Genomic DNA, 19919 nt, shown 5'->3' on the forward strand with positions numbered 1-19919 from the left:
CTAAACCTTTAAATCAACTTAACATAAGAGATAAGATTAAGAACATACCTTATACTTGAAGAACTTCAACTCATACAACTTGTTCCAAGATCAAGTTCACCACTACTCCATGTAGAAGCAAGAACCAACATCTTTTATGAACTAGTTGAGGGTTTTGGAGTTTGATCTTCTCTTGAAATGATTTGGGGTGTTCATGGAATTTAGAGAGAACTTAGAGAGACGTTACAAATTTATTTTGGTGAAAAAAATGAGGCACAAGTCGTGGAAATGGCTATTTAAAAGCTTGGGAAAAAAATTTCACCGACTCAAATTTTTGAAATTTCAGGCAAAGTACGAGTTACTGTTCATCCCGTACTTCAAAGTACGTGTTACTGTTCATCCCGTACTTTGGAGTTAAAAATTTCAACTTTCTGGAAATTTGGGAAAATACGCCCAAAATGTACGGGACGTGCATTTTTGTACGGGCCGTACTTTCCTCCGTACTTCACAGAAATGCGATCTGTCAGTTACATTGGAAAGAAGACTCGCTGAACTTCAATTTACATAGGTTATGAATTCCGTAACTCTTCATATTCTAGGAGATATGCCTCTCTAAAGTTGGACCAAAAATCCTGTCCAAAATTCTGCCAAGTTTTTTTTCAAATTTTCAACGAACCTAATTTCTTCGATGCGCTTGATCCCGAAACTTTTAAATACTTGTCTAACACTTATTAAAAGTCTTCCTTAACCTTATAGGGGTATCATAAACTCTCTGGACTCACGTTAGTTTGCTTACGATGACGCGAAAATTCACAAGGTGTAACATTATTATTATCATAAAAATAAGAGAAATTATGGGAAAAGATATTGTGTTTTTGCTTTTCTCTCTCATTTTTTCTCTCTAATAACATTGATTTCTTCCTTTTCTCTTACTTAAAACATTTGCATAGTAATTGTCGAATTAAATTAAATTGAAAGAAGTGACAAATTAATTAATTAATTAATTAATTAAAAGAGATAAAATAATCATTTCCTATTTCTAAGTCTCCAGTGTGTAATATTTGAAATGTTTCTTTTCTGACATTCTTAGCTCTTGATCTATGCACATTAATATTTATAGTAGTTGTTCACTATTCGTGCCAAAAAAACAATGTGCCGAGGTTAAAGTTAATCTCAAAAATTATTTGTACTTGTAATTTGATTGTTGTATACATATAGATGAACAATTTTTTTTTTTTTTTTTTTTTTTTTTTTTTTTTTTGACAAATTGTAGAATGATTAATTAAAAAGTTTCACCCGCGGGGACAATACCACTAGTTTAGTAATAAGGGAATTAAATCTGAACCCTTCATAAACGGACACGTGTACTTAACATTAGCATCTAAACAAGCCTAATCCAACTACAGTATGAGTTATGAACTTATGATTAACCATGATTAAAATTGGTTTTCCGGTTTAGCAGATAAAATGTAATCTGAACCCTTCATAAATGACACGTGTAATAAGATTGGCAATCCCCGCGTTAGAGGAGCCTAATCACGCTATAAATACCACTAATCTAAATGAATTATTCATTTATCTTATTAAACCTGCTTCATTCCAAAGCTATACTCTCTAGCAACATAAAGTGGTAAGTTTCTTATTAATTTAATTACGAGCAATTTATCTGTTAATATCGTCTAATTGTGTTTACTTACTAATCTCTTGTATTAAGAGTAGTTTTTAGTGATCTTAATGAGAAATTAATGCTCCGTTATGTCTGCTTATATTTTAATTACGTGGAATTTATCTGTTAATCTTGTCTACTTTTAAGTAGTAACTATGTTTTACTTACAGATCTCTTGTAGAACGATTTACGAGTAGTTTTTAGTGGTTTTTATGAGAAATTAATGCTTCGTTATGTATACTTAATATTTCGATTAGAAGAACACATATGTAGAAGCATATGACAACAAAAAATTATTGTGTTTTATTCACAGATCTGATCTACTGTTAGTTTTTAGTGTTTTAATGAGAAATTGATGAACTGTTGTGTTTTCTTATATTTTGAATAGATGATTTGTGTTTTATTTATGGATCTCCTTCCTGTGTTAATTTTTAGTGATTTTCTATGAGAAATTGATTAGCCGATGTGTTTGCTTATAATTTGAATAGAAGATTTGTGTTTTATCTACGGATCTCCTTCTTGTGTTAGTTTTTAATGATTTTCTATGAGAAATTGATTAACTGATGTGTTTGCTTATAATTTGAGTCGAAGATTTGTGTTTGATTTATGGATCTCCTTTCTGTGTTAGTTTTTAGTGATTTTTTTTAAAGAAATTAATGAACTTTTGTGTTTGCTTATAATATGAATAGAAGATTTGTGTTTGATTTACGGATCTCTTTCCTGTGTTAGTTTTTAGTGATTTTCTATGAGAATTGATTACATGTTGTGTTTGCTTATAATTTGAGTCGAAGATTTGTGTTGATTTATGGATCTCCTTTCTGTGTTAGTTTTTAGTGATTTTTTTAAAGAAATTAACGAACTTATGTGTTTGCTTATAATATGAATAGAAGATTTGTGTTTGATTTACGGATCTCTTTCCTGCGTTAGTTTTTAGTGATTTTCTATGAGAAATTGATTAAATGTTGTGTTTGCTTATAATTTGAGTCGAAGATTTGTGTTTGATTTATGGATCTCCTTTCTGTGTTAGTTTTTAGTGATTTTCCTTAAGAAATTAATGAACTTTTGTGTTTGCTTATAATTTGAATCGAAGATTTGTGTTTGATTTACGGATCTCTTTCTTGTGTTAGTTTTTAGTGATTTTCTATGAGAAATTGATGAACTTTTTGTGTTTGCTTATAATTTGAATCGAAAATTTGTGTTTGATTTACGGATCTCTTTCTTGTGTTAGTTTTTAGTGATTTTCTATGAGAATTTGATGAACTTTTTGTGTTTGCTTATAATTTGAATCGAAGATTTGTGTTTGATTTATGGATCTCCTTTCTGTGTTAGTTTTTAGTGATTTTCTTGAAGAAATTGATGAACTTTTTGTGTTTGCTTATAATTTGAATCGAAGATTTGTGTTTGATTTATGGATCTCCTTTATGTGTTAGTTTTTAGGGATTTTCTTTAAGAAATTAATGAACTTTTGTGTTTGCTTATAATTTGAGTCGAAGATTTGTGTTTGATTTATGGATCTCCTTTCTGTGTTAGTTTTTAGTGATTTTCTTTAAGAAATTGATGAACTGTTGTGTTTGCTTATAATTTGAATCGAAGATTTGTGTTTGATTTACGGATCTCCTTTTTGTGTTAGTTTTTGGTGATTTTCTTTAAGAAATTAATGAACTTTTGTGTTTGCTTATAATATGAATATGAATAGAAGATTTGTGTTTTATTTATGATTTTCCATGAGAAATTAATGAACTGTTGTGTTTTCTTATAATTTGAATAGAAGATTTGTGTTCTATTAAAGGATCTCCTTCCTGTGTTAGTTTTTAGTGATTTTCTATGAGAAATTAATGAACCGTTGTGTTTTCTTATATTTTGAATAGAAGACTTGTGTTTTATTTATGGATCTCCTTTTTGTGTTAGTTTTAGTGATTTTCTATGAGAAATTAAAGAACTTTTATGTTTTCTTATATTTTGAATAGAAGACTTGTGTTTTATTCACAAGTCAACTTCCTGTGTTAGTTTTTAGTGAGTTTCTATGAGAAATTAATGAACTGCTGTGTTTGCTTAATATTTGAATGAGATTTGTGTTTTATTTACGGATCTCCTTTCTGTGTTAGTTTTTAGTAATTTTCTATGAGAAATTGATCAACTGTTGTGTTTGCTTATATTTTGGATATATGATTTGTGTTATATATACGAATCTCCTTTCTGTGTTAGGTTTTAGTGATTTTCTATGAGAAAATGAACTTTTGTGTTTTCTTATATTTTGAATAGAAGATTTGTGTTTCATTTATGGATCTCCTTTTTGTGTTAGATTTTAGTGATTTTCTATGAGAAATTAATGAACTATTGTGTTTGCTTAATATTCGAATAAGATTTGTGTTTTATTTACGGATCTCCTTTCTGTGTTAGTTTGTAGCGATCTTGTATGAGAAATTAATGAACTGTTATATTTTGAATAGCAGAATATGATTCTGTAAGATGTGTTGTGTCACTACTTAAAACAAAAAAGTGAATTTGCGATGGAATTGGTGGAAATTGGCTCGTCGGAAACATTTCGCATGGATCATGGGAAATCCACAACGAGCCAATTTCCGACTATGTGTCTGTCGAAAATTTGTGTTTTTTCTTTTTTAAATAGTGTGTTTTATTTATAAATCTCGTGTGTTAGTTCTTACTGATCTGATGCGGGAAAAAAATGTGAAATAACAAGATACAGTGTGGTTACACCAATGTTTTCATGATATAGTAGTTTTTTTATTGTTGTCTACTTTTAAGTAGAAATCGTGTTTTACTTATAGGTCTCTTGTATTACAAGTAGTTTTTAGTGATTTTTATGAGAAAATTAATGCTCCGTTATGTATACTTATATTATGTAGAAGAATATGACAATGAAAATTTGTTTTGTTTTATTCACAGATCTCCTCTAGTTAGTTTTTAGTGATCTTCTGTGAGAAATTGATGAGCTGTTATTTTTTGAATAGAAGAATATGATTTTGTAAGATGTGTTGCGTCACTATTAAAAAAAGCGAATTTCTGATGAAATCGGACGGAAATTGGCTTGTCGGAAAATTTCTGCGGACTTTCCAGTTTCCATCGGAAATCCACAACGAACCAATTTCCGACGAGGTGTCAGTTGGAAAATTAGTGTTTTTTTTTTTTTAAATACTGTGTTTTATTTATAGATCTTGTGTGTGAGTTCTTACTGATCTTATCCGGAAAAAAGGTGAAATAACAATCGGTCGGAAACATTTCCGACGGACTTTCCATTCCTAAACTTTTGTGCCTGTCACCTGTGTGTTATTTCTTACTGATCTTATCCGGGGAAAAAAGGAGATACAGTGTGGTACTATTGTTTCATGACATAGTAGTTCTACTTGCAGTTTTCGCGATCAATCTTTCTGTTTTTGTACACTTCTCTTCCTAAAGTTTTCTCACCGTACACGTAAAAATGGAGAGAAGCATAACTTGTTGATTTTGTTTGAGCAAATACTTGAAGGAAAGTAAGAAAAGTATTGATTTTGACTTGTTTGAGATCTATCTTATTTGTTAATGCTTTATATCTTGATTTTCTTAGATCTCAGATCTTGACCTTTTTTTTTTTTTTTCGGTAGAAGGTGGTTACATTACCTGTAGAAGGTAGAGAGTGTACTCTAGTTTTGGCCTAAACTATGTATATGTATTTGAAAAACCCACTAAATATCTATAAACATCTGCCTTAGAACCCAATTGTCATTGTATATTAACTCGAAATCACTGTAGGAACCCATAAACTTTAAATCTTGGATCCGCATATGAGGGGATCCGCCTTTGAGGTTTACATTATTTTTGTTATTGGCGTGGTTTGTTAAATCATTGGCGGGTAGCATTCAGTCACCTAGCTAGGTTGGTTTGCTTAATAGGCATAATTGTGCAACACCAACTTTCAATAGATACCATGCCAAAATGAGATACCTAACTGAAATTTTTGGATGTTAGGGCCGTCTATTTATTTGTCCGGAAATCAAAATGAAGTACCGTATATTGATTTTGAGCTGTTACGGCACAACCCAGATATTGGTCCTCTATATTATTTTTAAGCTTCATAATATGATGTTCTTAGAAAAAAAGCCGAGTCTGAAGTTAAATAGATGATTTTGAGAAAGGGGATTGACATTTTCTACTTAATTTCTCTATTGGATAATAATTCAGATATGGTTATGCTGTTCTAAGCTAACCTTGCTTTTCTTTTCCCCCAGGATTGTTTTTGAAGAAACGCAAAAACAAGAAGGTTTATACATACTTGCAGATAAAGATAAGTAAAACAATGTCACATCCGTTCAACACCTTTGCCCTCAAGCTGAAAGTACACTGCAAGGATTGTGGAAAGAAACTGGAAAAACAGCTGCTAAAATTTAAGGGGGTTCATTCTGTGAAAATTGATCAAAAACTTGGGAAAGTAGTCATTTCGGGCGAAGTAGACCCTGCAAAAATCCTAAGCAAGTTTGAAAAGTGTGGGAGAGAAGCAGAGCTCTGGCCATGTGAACAATTAAAAGTGAATGATCCGTTGAACGATTCGGACATTATGGCGCAACTGGATCAACTGTCTGATGTCTCAGGATTGCATACTGTGGAGGTGACCAAAACCACTAGGATAACTTTCCAAGGAGAATCAACAAGCAATAACCGCACAATTACACAATCGACAGTGCTTCCACATGGTGGTGGTGGTGGGGGACTTTGTTCTGCTTCTTCATCGTCTTGTGGTTGCCATCGTGGTAATGCTAGTTTTGGTTTTTCTTGTGCAAATAACCAAAACCACTGTTCTTACCATAATGTACCGGTTACACTATCGGAAGCGCTTCCACATGGTGGTGGTGGATTTTGTTCTGCTTCTTCGTCATGTTGTGGTGGCCACGGTGGTAATTATACTAGTTCTGGTTCTTGTTATGCGAATAACAGGAACAACTATTCTTACCATTGCCCGCGGCCGCAGCCAATGGGGTATATTCCTGATCCACCTATGGTACGACCACAACGGTCAGGCGATCGTCCTATTCCATCAGCCCCTCTTATGCCACCTGATTATTTTCATCAGCCAATACCATCACCACCTGCACCCTCGTGTGCCTCCTTCCTATTACAATGTCTTAAGTGACGAGAACGTAAATGGCTACCATAATCCAATGGTGTGTGTGTGCGCAGATGTGTGTGTTTTTCATGTTATACTATGTGGTAGAGGTCCAGTTTTTATCCAAAAAAAAAAAAAAAAAAAGGAGTGGAGGAAATACAGAAAAGTCTAGCAGTAGTTCTTCATGTAAAATATGTTATGTTGTGCTTTTCTTTTTCGACGATTGTAAAGTGTGCTTAGTGTGTGATTTCTCCAAAAAAAAAAAAAAAAAAAAAAAAGAGTTTGCTCGTTAGTGTGAATATTATCCCTTTGTTAATACAGTAGTTAATTTTAACCTTGTCTATTTCGATCATGATCACGAAAGCACTATTCTAGTAAAGTTGAACCTTTGAAACCCCAATTTCTGGTCCTTTCAGCTAATTCCCGTTTTCATGTTTGAGGATTTCTTTGTTCTTGCTGTGAGTTCCCTCTTTCCCCCGCACATTTGAGTATTTGATAGGGTGTCCTTCATGGCAGTATTAATCTGCGAATGTTGTAATTTTTGGCAGATTTTGTTTCGGTATTGATCATTTCCCCTTAACTTTTGATATCAGATGGTATGAATTTGCGGAAGATACACTTTGTTGTGGCGTCAGAGAAGCCTTTGTTTAATTTGTACTAAGTCCATTCCTGCATTACCAAACATAATATGTTTAATTTCTATTTTAGATCAATTACCTTTTGCATATTTGGAACTACAGATTGATTCTCAGGGTAATTTGATTGTTAAGTTTTAGTCTATTAAATCCTCTCGATAGTGTTGTTGTCTATTTCTGTAGTACCACAATGCCCATAGTAAACTTTGAATTGAATCGATAAATGATAATTCTGCTTAATTCCGTCTTCTATTTGCTTGAGATGTTTTGTAAGTCCTATCATTATTCATTTAACTGGAGTAATGGTTTAAAATTCACTGGAACTAAATTATTTAGATTCTATTTAACTGATCTTAGGGATACTATACCTCTGGAGATTAAGAAATGAATAAAACGTGGCTTCCTACATAAAGCAAAGTAGGGTTTGTAAGTTCCATAGCCTTCCGAAAATTCGTCTTGGATTATCGTCAAGAGTACCCTCTGTTGCTTTTTCCCATTCGCCGTTTCCAATACCAAGACACCAAAGCTAAATACCTCCGATTTTACGTAGTATAGCCTATGCAATGCATATTCTGGTGAGGTTCTTAGTTCTCTCATTACATGTTTTTGTCCTGCTAGATGGGGCTTTAGGAATCCGAATAAGATCAGTGAGGTACTCCTATAAGCATAACTCCGCCTGTGTGAGCTCTCTCACATTGCCGGTCCCAAGCCCGGATAAAGGAGGAGGGGTGCTGTAAAACTTGTCAATTCATGATGAATCCCCAAATAAAATAAGCGAAAATGAAGAAGTGGGGATTCATGACCTTAGTCCTAGTAGTTGTTGTATGCACAGTATTGGATGGAGAAGTTGTAATAAGTATAAATGAATCAAGACTCCTGGTAGGCAAGTGGTCATAGATAACATATTTTTTCCCCTTCAATGCAGCAGCCAAATAGTCTTCACCAGGTTCCTATGTTAAAATTTGGCAGTATATACTTCATTCTTGCAGAATGCAGGGTAAGGTTGCATACAATAGACCTTTGGGGTCCGGCCCTTCCCTGGACTCCCCGCATAGCGGAAGCTTAGTGCATTGGGCTGCCCTTTTTTCTTGTGTGGTAGTGTCCCAGTGTTTGCGCTTTATTTATTTACAAACATCACAGTCCTTCCAATGTTATAATTCCATAGAACATTATGCATGTGTTGGGGCATCAGGAGACAGTTTCACAGTCCTGCCTGCCATGGAAGCCAATTCAGGACAAGCTCAACTAAAGCCCCACTTTCCACTCCTCTAAAGGTAAAATCATACTTCTTTGTCTACAGTGTGAGGAAATAAGTAAATGCTTCATCATTCACGAGCATATTTTTCCGACTTTACTATGTTTTGAGTCTCATTTGAAGTTAGCATTAATTTGAGGCTCTTATCAAGTAATTTCTCAGCATTATCAGTTAATTAAGACTTGGCTTTGAGGTAAGTACTGAAATCACATGAAACGTGACTGTTTCTTTAAGCCTGGACAATATTTGCCTGAAATAAATTTATTATAAGTTGAAAGCTGAATTCTTTGCTTTTAATTCTTGGTGTTGAAATAACATTTCCAATGGTACTGCAGAGTTTTAGTTAATTTTAAAAACAAACCTTGCTCAGATAGAATTAATGGAAGAAAACAGCGGAATTTTTGTTAATTTTCAATTATGTTTGTGAACTCGACAGAAACATTCCTCCTGAGGTTGTCAAATTCTTGTGTGTTAAAGTGAACCTGCCATTGACATTTTTCACGTTTAAACTTTTGTAATATGACTGTTACTTAAGCCTGATTAGTGATTGCCATCCATGGTGTGAAACCTAAAGGTCGATTGAGAAGGGGTTGAAAGTTGAACCTGATGTAGTAAGACGCCCAAGATTCAGTGAACGAGCTCTCCTAAGGGCTAGTAAATCCTGTAGAGCAAATCTTCTGAGGTTAGTATTTTGACATTATAAGAGATGATATTTAAATAGCTTTCATACATCAATGGGACTGATCAAGGACATGTATCTCAATAGATGTTGAATCTTTCAGTAAGCCACACTCAAAGGAAAGATGAACAACAAAAAGTGGCAGAAAGTTGAACATTTAGAATTTGACAATTAAGTAGACCATCCCTCCAGGGAGCCCTTGGTATAGCCCTTGTTATGTAAAAGTTTGGGGCTACCCCTCAAAAACTGTGATTTTGGTCTTTCCATTGAAAAATTCTAATGTCGATATGTGTAATACCCATAGTTTACAAACACTAGAATAGTGCTTCCTGATCATGATCGTAATAGATACCCTTCAAATTTTTACAGAACAAGAATATTCACACAAACAGTGAGCAAACTTTACGAATTAGTTACAAGAGCAGTTGACTAATAGATCTATCACATCACTGATCTTATTTGAACTAGTAGGAGTACTACTTTTCTTCATTTCCCTACCTTTTGTTTTTTCTTTGCATTCTCTTTTTTTTTTTTTTTTTTGTTTGTAACAATTGTACCTTAACTACACTTCTACATGAAGCAAACACACACACACACACAAACATATGGCAGCAATCATTGGATTATGCAGCCATTTGCATTCTCGTCGCTTAAGGCACTGTAACAGGTGTTAAGCATTTGCGAAGATGATGATGGTGGAGATGGTGGTCCCTGAAAATAATCGGATGGCAAAGGAGGGGCAGATGCAATACTACTACCACTTGACCAAGATTGTGCTGTCAGTAGAGGTGGAGGTTGAGAATTGGAGGGTCGTGCCCTACCCCAATTTTCCATTGGGGGCGGGCGATGCTCGCAACAACAATTTCTGCTGTTTGCACAACAAGAACCAAAATTACTAGTATTACCGCCATGACAACATCCATGAAGATTATGACTTTGATTGATAGCAGCATGACCACCACAACACGACGAAGAAGCCGCACAAAATCCATCACCATGTGAATGCTCAAATTGTTCAAATTGATGATGAGGTTTGTTCAAATTGTTGGTAGTGCTGATTTCCAAGACTTTATCAGCAGGTTCATTTCTTGATTCTCCTTGGAAAGTCAACTTGATTGTTCTGGTCACTTCTATTGTTTGCAAGCCTGGAATCCCAGACAATTGCTCTACTTGTGTCATAATTTCTGGATCATGCAGTGGATCGATCACTTTAGATTGTGTGATTATCTGAACATTTTTCTCGTTTTTTATCGGAGTTCCTTGTTCCCATAAGAGTTCTGCTTTTCTCCCAAGTTTTTCTAACATGGTTAGAATTGTTGCAGGATCAACTGTGCCTGAAATGACTACATTTCCAAGCTTTTCATCAATCTTCACTGAATGGACACCTTGGATTTTTAGCAGCATGTTTTTCAGTGTCTTCTCACAAATCTTGCAGTGTAATTTCAGGTTTAGAGCAAAGGTGTTTGGAGAAACCAATGAATATGCCATTTGAAATTGCAAGTGTTTTTTCTAATTAATGATGGGCCAAAGAAGGATAAGAATATAGCTGTGATTTGTAAAATGTTAAGTTTAATTTCTTAGAGTTGCTTTATGAAATATTTATAGATGAACAAAGGGACACGGTGTACTTATTGACTAATTCTATCATTTAATAAGCATTATATATGTAACGTATTGGCCAAGTTAATAATGGGAAGTTTTCTGTTTCACTGAAATTTCAGACTATCTGACGGCATTCATCATACGTAATGTATATTGCGTCATTACGAGTCACAAATGGAAAGAGCGTTTCTTCAGCTTTCCACTTTAGTTAAATGTGGCAATAAAATAAAGGAGTAGGTTATCAATATTAGTCTTACTGTGTCATTTGCCTTGTGACTTTAGCTAAGCTTTTAGTGCTTATTTTGAAAAGTTTCTTTTTTGTCAGAAGTGTTCTTCGAAGATACATTTAGAGAGTAGCAGTCTGTGTTTGACTAATCTATTTGAAAAATAGCGTTGTCAATATTATAGTAGTGGTTTGTGCTTGACCAAATTTTTCAAAGTGCTTACGGCAAAAAGTGAAATTTTAGTTCTGAAAAATAGCTTTCGCTATTCAAAAGCACTCTTTGTAAAAAAATCTCGACTCTCTAAAACAAACACTTTTTAAACATTAAAAAAAAAAAAAGATATTAACTTTCGCAGAAGCTTGGCTAAACAGGTTAATAAGCTTAATGCGTCCTGTAATTTATTGAAAGAATGATTTGAGTCATTCTTATTCGAGAGAAGTCAATTGACATTCATCTGTAGGAAAATTATACTGGATAAATAAAATATGACAAACTATCTATGCTTCTTTTTCATTTTTATTTAAAGAATGCTTCTGCAGAATAGAGTTGTTCTCGTTCGAGGGGAATCAATTGATATTCATTTGTTGGAAAATTATACCGTATAAATAAGACAATTATAAAATATTTATGCATTTTGTGTAATTATTTCTTTATATTTTAAATTTTCTTAATAAAAATTTTATACTCCGCTATTGCTTCTCTATAAATCGACACATACACTGCTTGAATTGGGATTACTAAACATTTTTTTTGTGCGGATTGCCCTTTAAATGCAGTGGTCTTTAATATTTGCCCCTCAAATTGGTGGTATTTAATTTTTGACCTTCACCTAATACCATGAGATTTGAAGTTCGAACCCCGACTCAGTTTAAAAAAAAAAAAAAAATTCAAGGCAGAGTTTCATAGCAAAATTAGGTCTTTAGTCAGAGTTTTGCAAAATTCCAACTGAGTAAAAAAAAAAAAATTTTTGCCTTAATGCAAACCTCTACCTTAAGGTAAATTTTGCCTTATGCCTGAAGGCAAAACTCTCCCTTAAGGGAGAGTTTGGCTTATGCTTGAAGGCAATACTCTGCCTTAAGCAGTCAAACTCTACCTGATCAAGCAGAGGTTGACTCAAACTATGTCTGATCAGGTAGAGTTTGACTACAAACTCTACTTAAGTCAGGTTTCAAACTATGCCTAAAGGTAGTAAAACTCTGTCTTGCGAATCCAAATTCTACCTAGTGAATTTTTTTTAAAATTTTTGCCTGAGCAGAGATTCGAACCCGGAATCAAGGGGTTTTAGCAAAGGGCAAATATTAAAGACAACCCATTTGAGGGACAAAAATTAAAGACCACCCCCGCATAAGGGCCATCGTGCAAATTGCCCGTTAATAAATCTTGATTTACGTCATAGTATACGCAGTTGATGCGTGTTTGACTATGTTTTGAATTTTGATTGCAACCAAAGTTATCAAATTAATAACTTTACTATTAATAAAGTAATATTACTGAGGTAATGGAAATTACAAAGATATGCTGCAGTTTGCTACGAAGCTTTCGAATTATATAAAATATATATGCAGGGAAAACAAAAGTGAAGATTTGCGAATCGAGTTCTTTTTAATCATTGCGTATCTCTCTTAAAACTCAAGTGACTGTATACTGAGTCAGACACGGACGAGCTTTGAATTAAGCTTGTATACTATAATATAATTCAAAAACAAGCCTTTAAAATCATGAAAGGTCATGGCGATTAAGTTCTTCCTCCTTAACTACAAGTCCCTAGTTCGAGCCTTAGGAATGAAGTCGCCTCTGGTAAGAGCGTTTACTACTCCAAAGTGGAACTTCGCGACACAAATTCGTATTAATCTGGCTCCAATGCGGATATCAAACGCCTCATGTGAAACCATCTAAGAAAACTTTATTACTATTACCAAAAGTCGTGGTTGGGTGTTAAATCCTTTCGTCCTTGACTATAGGTTTGGGGTTTGAATCGTGGGAATAGAGTCGTCTTTATGTGAGAGTTGTTTTACCACCCAGAGTGAGACTTTCCGATGCAAATCGAGATTAGTCAGGCCTCAAATCAAGTATGATCAAACACAACGTAGGAAAAAAAATCAAACATTTATTTATATTTCTTGGGTACCAAAGTAATGAAGTAATTAAGTTTATTATGTGTGAACTAAAATATTAAATACTGATTCTAGATCAATATCAACAAAAAACCAATTTTGGGGCAAGTGAATTTGAAATCAGTTTTAGTTGCAAAAAAAGAAAGAGTCAAGATTTTCAATCATATGGTTATACATTTCTCTTTCTTTAGCATTTAGTATAGGAAATTTGATTGATGATCGAACATTATCTAATTTCAATTGACTTCTTAAGCTGCGTTAAAGGTGGAAAAATCTCGTCTAACCTACATCAACGTTGACTTATTTTAAAGTCTTTTTTTTTTTTTTTTTTTTTTTTTTTGTTTACAACTTGACTTGTTCATTACCCGTTCAAGTTTTAGAAGAACTTTCAAGGGCATCAATGTGATGAAGCTTGAGTAGGCCTAAAATATTTATCCGCGCTTGATGTTTATAGCAAATCAAGGATATAAATAATTTGTCCTTTATATACACATCTATCATCACTTAATTAACTATGGTTTATATATATTTAAATAGTAAACTATCAAAATTGTTAAATTATTTGTTTTAGTTTAAACACATATTTAACACAAGGGTACTGGTAAATAGCTTATTAGATGAAGCTCTGGATTGAGCTAAGTGATTGACACTAAAAAGGAAAAGGGAGTTAACTTTAGCACCACATATCTTCATTATTTTTATTCTTTAGAAAAGAAACAACGCTGATTATTTTCTGTCTTTTTTTGGTAATTTTTTTACATTTCTAATAAATGTCTATTTATGGAGAAAAAAAAGACTAAAGATACATATCTTAACATGATTAAATTCTAATTTGAAGTTATTCAATATTAATGATTGCACGCTTTTTTTTTTTTTTTTTTTTTTTTGCCCAAAACGAATTAAGGCAAAAAAATGACTCAATTAGACCACTTGTGCAACTATCTAAGTGAAATCCAATGACCATCGAAGGTTTTAGTGGAATAAATATAACACCTTTACTTTTAACTAGAGTTTTGAGGTTCGAGTCATGGGAAAAATTCTGATTAGGAAACATTTTTCCTTTAATGATCTTTAAGTGAAAACTCAAATTAATTGGTATCCTAAAGCGGATACGACACCGAGTGAGGAAAAAAAGTGAAAGCCAATAAATACTTCAACCTTTCAAGAATCCCTAATCTTTTAGGCCTTAGAGTTAACTAACCGAAACATAACAGTATACTTTCTCTTGTTCTTGTGATTTTTATTTCAATAGAGTTTCTCTCATATTGCTAAGCAAATGCAAAGGAAAACGCAATTAATATATAAAAAAAAAAAAATCCAACTTTATTTTGACATAAAAAATCACATGAAGAAAGAGAAATGTAATGCCTGAATCTGATATTCATGAGAGTTGACGTGATGGAGATTATAATTAATCTGCTATCACCGACTAAAAGTCACTACTAATATAAAAAAAAAAAATTACATGATCAATACATATGAGAGGTAAAGAAGTTTAAATACCAAAAGATACCAATTTCAATCATTTATCTTATATAGTCATAATACATATATACAAAAAAATAGAGGAGCTAAATTTTTTACTTTACTCGTAAAATAGAGATTTTACTCTCATTGATTTTAGTTATTTTCCTTTTCTGATTGGAATAGGAATATAATAATAGTTTATATATACTTAGTAGACTCATTTTTAAAGACATTTTTACATATTGTGATTACAAACACCTTTGTGCGGTTAGAAACCTTAGTGTTCTGATCGAACTTAGAGAATTAATTTCAACCCGGAATTTTCAAATGAAATGAAGTTTTTGCACGAATTTCCCTTAAAAGGCACTGGTCTTTAATTTTTTGTCCCTCATATTCGTGGTCTTTAATGTTTGCTCTTGCTGCTTATTTAATGAAAATATCAAGATATGCTCCGTTCGACATAAGTTCTCAGAACATTTTTATCTTCGAAAACTGAACTTTTTCCCCGCTCGGCACAAGTTATGTAGGAATTAAGTTAGTGTAGTATTTTTCAGATTGTGCTGAGTGTTGAAAGATTTACCATGTCTGGCATAACTTGTGTGGATGTTATGATACATATGCCGAGCTAAATGTAAACTCTGCTGAGCGAAATCTAAAGTTATGTCACGCAAAAAGTGCTGAAGCGCAAAAATTAAATACCACAAATTGGAGGGCCAAAAATTAAAGGCCAGCTCGAAATAGTGGCATTTGTCGGGGCATTTGCACTTCGGCCCTATTTTGTGTTGGTCTTTAATTTTTGGCCTTTAGATGAGTTGGTCTTTAATTTCTTTGAAATTGAACTCATGCCTAGAGAGGCATAAGTTACGCATCATAATATCCACAAGTTATGCAGCGCCCTTAATGAACTTATGCCTACTAGATAGAAGTTTGATTTTGAAGGGTAAGATTGACCTATATATACATAATAAGAAAAGTATTTACAAAATATAACGGAATTTTTCAGTTTACAAAACATAACGGAATTTTTCAGTTTACAAAATATAATAATATGTTTCTTACAAAATATTTAATTTTTGCTCCATTTTTTTAAAAATATTTTTTTTCCCGCTCATTGCTAATAAAAATTGCTCAAAATTTGGTGTATGAAAATAGTATGAAATGTGTATATCTCGCTCCAATCTTAAAAAGTTTGCTCAAAATTTTGTGTATGAAAATGTATCAAATGTGTATATCTGGTTCAAGGCTTAAAAAATTTGCTCAAAATTGTGTATGTAAAAGGTATGAAATATGTATATCTCACGCGAGGCTTAGCATTTCGTTCATATCTTTCGTGTATAAAGTTCAAGATATGTTTCCGAAAAATTAATACAACTACAGCAACATTGTTACAACTTTCATACAATATTTAAGGCTTAAAAAAATCACTCAAAATTTTGTGTGTGAAATGTGTATATCTCGATCAAGGCTTAAAAAGTTCGCTTAAAATTTTATGTTTGAAAACTGTATTAAACATTTTGCTCACATATACACATTTCATACACAAAAGTTTGAATGAATTTTTTAGACCTTGAGCAAAAAAAATTATAATAAAAAATAAATAATAAAATTAAAAACAAAGTATGAAAAATGAAAATCCGTTATATTTTGTAAATTTCTTATAATGTTTTGTAAATAAGAAAAACTATCGTTACATTTTGTAATAAAGAGTCTTAAGCAGGTACCTTATGTCATTTTCCCTTATAAATCAACCCGTTTGAAGGGTACCAGTCCATTTGAAGGGCAAACCGTCCAATTATTCATTTTTTTTGCGTGGATTGTCCTTTTGGGGTAGTCTTTAATTTTTGGCCCTCAATTGCTGGTCTTTATTTTTTTTTTCCCTTTCGCTTAAAAAAGTGGCTGAAAATACTGAGGTTCTGGGTTCGAACCCCACTCAGTAAAAAAAAGAAAAAAAATTCGCAAGGCAAGGCTTTGGAAAAAGTCTGCCTTATGCGACATAGGTTGCCTTAAGGCATAACTAAAAGTCTGCCTTATAAGGCAACCTATGCCGGATCCTTAAAATAACCTATGCCGTCTCTGGTAGAGGTTGCCTTGGCATAACTAAAAGTCTGCCTTATAAGGCAATCTCTGCTGGATCCGACAGAACTTTAGTTATGCGTTAAGGCAATCTATGCCGCATGAGGCAGACTTTTCCAAAAACTTTGCCTTGCGATTTTATTTTTATTTTTATGCCTGAGCCGGGATTCGAACCCAAAACCTCAGAGTATTCTAGGCGAAGGATAAAAATTAAAGCCCACCCATTTGAGGGACAAAAATTAAAGACCACCCCGAATAGGGACATTCCTGCGAATTGCCCCCAATTATTTCGCATTTGTGCGAATAACCAAGTTCTGAAAATCGAAGGATTACAGCCTCAATATATATTTTGGGCTGAAAGTTTATTGGGCCTAACCATTCCAAATCCGGGTTGATACTAGCACCCTTTTTAGTCGGAAAATCCTGGCCAACCACCACTCTCTTGGTTGCGATTTGCGATTTTCCTCTATTTTATCCGGCGAATTTTCCGGCGAAATCCAGCTGTAAGTTTACTTAATTTTTTTTTTATCTCTTTGTTCCCTTCTTTTTCTGTAACCTGATTTGTCATTTTTATCGCTATTTCAATCCTAATTGTGAATTATATTACAACAAGCTTCACTTGAAAAGTTGTGATTGTTACCAGGTAATTTGCATTGGCTGCACATGTAATAACTCTCGTAGAAAAAAAGGTAAAATCGGGAACTTTATCTGGATAATTAGTAAAGCTGAATTCTTCTCCTTTGGGGAGAAATTATTTGATAGAGTACAAATACCGATAAAAATAGCTGTTAATTTTATTTGCGATTTCGATTCTAATTGTGAATTGTATTTCTATATTACAAAAAGCTTCATTTGCAAAGTTCTGATTTTTACAAGTTAATTTGCATTGGCTGCTATGTAAATATAATTTCTGAAACTTTGTCTCGTCAAAAAGGTAAAATTTGAAACTTTATGTTAGCTAGTGGAACAAGATAGAGACCTGGATATTGATATTTGTACTCATCTGAATATCACTTATCCATAACCCAAGAGTCTTACTTTCTTGATAGTTACTGTTTTAGGGAACTCGTTTATCTTTATCATCGTAAGAATAGTTTAGTTATTGGTATTATTAATAATTCGAGAGTAGATTATATTTGGAGAAAATTACACTGTATGTTCATTGGGGCAATAATGCTACCAAAATTGACCCATTTTTTTTAATTCTTACAAAAAATGACCCAAACTTTTCTCTCTTTCTCTCTTCTCTCTGCCTTTGTATATATGTTTGTATATGTTGGTATAAGTATCAGTAATGTCTAAATATGTTTGTATATTTTGGGCTATTTTTCGTAATGTAAGTTTTGGGCTATTTTTTTGCAATGTAAGTTTTGGGCTATTTTTTTGCAATGTAAGTGACCAACTTGTATATTTCTGAAATTTTCCCTTATATTTGATCCCAAAAGCCCTATTAACTCTTTCGTCAAACAAGCAGGATATGTTTTAGATGTACATACTTGTATATCTCTGCTGTATTTAGGAACTGATGCTGAATAATGGTGAATTTTTCAGGTAATTGTTAGGAAGTCCACCTATTTGAACTTCATCCATCTCAATCCCAAGTTCAAATGGGGAAAAACGATTTCTTGACCCCAAAGGCAATTGCCAACCGAATAAAAGCAAAGGGCCTGCAGAAGCTACGATGGTACTGCCAGATGTGTCAGAAGCAATGTCGAGATGAAAATGGATTCAAGTGCCACTGCATGAGTGAGTCCCATCAACGACAAATGGAAATCTTTGGTCAAAACCCTAATCGCATTGTCGGTGGCTATTCTGAGGAATTTGAGAGCCAATTCCTTGAGCATATGAAGCGCAGTCACCGCTTCAGTCGTATTGCTGCAACTGTCGTGTACAATGAGTATATTGCTGATCGCCATCACGTCCATATGAATTCCACTGAATGGGCAACATTAACTGAGTTTGTGAAGTACTTGGGAAAAACAGGAAAGTGTAAGGTTGAAGAGACACCGAAAGGGTGGTTTATTACCTATATTGATCGAGACTCCGAGACTCTCTTCAAAGAAAAAATGAAAAACAAGAGAATTAAGGCAGACCTAGCAGATGAAGAGAAGCAGGAAAGGGAGATTAAGAAGCAAAGAGAGCGTGCAGAGCAGTTGATGGGTGGAGGAAATATGGATGGTACTGAGCAGCAGTTGGAGCTGCAACCGAAACCCTTGGAGAAATCGGAGACTGATCAGAAGATAAAGTTAACATTGGGCTCGACTTCAAAACCTGTCGTGAAAGAGAGAGCAGAAAGCTCAAAGTTTGTGTTTGATGAGATAGATAATGAGAAGAGGGAAAAAGGTAACAAGGACGGTGAAAAAGCTGGTAAGAATGTTAAAGGTGGAGGTAAATCAGTGTTGGATGAGTTAATGCGAGAGGAAGAGCAAGCCAAGGAGCGGAGTAATAGGAAAGATTACTGGTTATGCGAGGGGATAATTGTGAAGGTAATGAGCAAGGCTTTGGCTGACAAGGGTTACTATAAGCAAAAGGGTGTTATTCGTAAGGTTATTGATAAGTATGTTGGGGAGATTGAGATGCTTGAAAATAAACATGTTTTAAGGGTTGATCAAGAAGAGCTTGAGACTGTAATTCCCCAAATTGGAGGTCTTGTGAGGATTGTTAATGGTGCATACCGTGGATCAAATGCAAGACTGTTAGCAATTGATACAGATAACTTTTGTGCTAAAGTGCAAATTGAGAGGGGAATATATGAAGGGAAGATTCTCAAGGCAATAGATTACGAAGACATATCCAAATTGGCTCAATAGCAGGGATAAAGGATGCCAAAGGACTAGTATTGGTCAAGAACTTCTTGTACTTCTTATTGTACTTTGCAAGACCACTTGGTTAGTTGTCAGTTATACATTATCGCTAATGCTGGTTTCTACATAAGTGATGGTTGTCTCTAGTCTTTCATTACTTCTTCTCCCTTTGTTTTGTGATGTTTTCGTTTTGATAAGTCATCAGTCATTTGTGATGTCACCATGCTCTTATATGGTTGTTCATCTTGTATTTTTGGGAACACTAGTGATGTTTCACATCTAAGTTTAGAAGAAGCTGCCGCTACTTTCTTCAATCTGTTGTC

The 19919-nt window shown here is 33.7% G+C and overlaps 3 protein-coding genes across 4 annotated transcripts; 2 read left to right on the plus strand and 1 right to left on the minus strand.

Annotated features, from left to right (window-relative positions):
* Positions 1-1499: 1499 nt before the first annotated feature.
* Positions 1500-7084, plus strand: LOC132068196 (uncharacterized). The gene is made up of 2 exons (XM_059461707.1): positions 1500-1609; positions 5872-7084. Exon 2 carries the CDS (start codon positions 5940-5942, stop codon positions 6768-6770), a length of 831 nt encoding a protein of 276 aa, XP_059317690.1. The 5' UTR covers positions 1500-1609; positions 5872-5939; the 3' UTR covers positions 6771-7084.
* A 1013-nt stretch (positions 7085-8097) lies between these two features.
* LOC132068194 (uncharacterized) lies at positions 8098-10928 on the minus strand. Of its 2 annotated transcripts, none has more exons than XM_059461703.1 (2): positions 9881-10928; positions 8098-8644 (listed from the first exon to the last, which is right to left on the minus strand). In XM_059461703.1, exon 1 carries the CDS (start codon positions 10798-10800, stop codon positions 9928-9930), a length of 873 nt encoding a protein of 290 aa, XP_059317686.1. In that variant the 5' UTR covers positions 10801-10928; the 3' UTR covers positions 8098-8644; positions 9881-9927. The 2 variants fall into 2 exon arrangements, with proteins under 2 accessions (XP_059317686.1, XP_059317687.1); XM_059461704.1 differs by having other exon boundaries at positions 8568-8652; positions 9889-10928.
* A 7419-nt stretch (positions 10929-18347) lies between these two features.
* On the plus strand, positions 18348-19910 carry LOC132068197 (KIN17-like protein). The gene has a single exon (XM_059461708.1). It carries the CDS (start codon positions 18400-18402, stop codon positions 19600-19602), a length of 1203 nt encoding a protein of 400 aa, XP_059317691.1. The 5' UTR covers positions 18348-18399; the 3' UTR covers positions 19603-19910.
* Positions 19911-19919: the final 9 nt, after the last annotated feature.

Source organism: Lycium ferocissimum, chromosome 8, assembly GCF_029784015.1.
Source record: "Lycium ferocissimum isolate CSIRO_LF1 chromosome 8, AGI_CSIRO_Lferr_CH_V1, whole genome shotgun sequence".
Classification (NCBI taxonomy): Eukaryota; Viridiplantae; Streptophyta; class Magnoliopsida; order Solanales; family Solanaceae; genus Lycium; species Lycium ferocissimum.

Bases quoted from the DNA above. Each gene is read 5' to 3' on its own strand.
- LOC132068197 (XM_059461708.1), top strand. From the start codon at position 18,400: ATGGGGAAAAACGATTTCTTGACCCCAAAGGCAATTGCCAACCGAATA.
- LOC132068194 (XM_059461703.1), bottom strand. From the start codon at position 10,800: ATGGCATATTCATTGGTTTCTCCAAACACCTTTGCTCTAAACCTGAAA.
- LOC132068196 (XM_059461707.1), top strand. From the start codon at position 5,940: ATGTCACATCCGTTCAACACCTTTGCCCTCAAGCTGAAAGTACACTGC.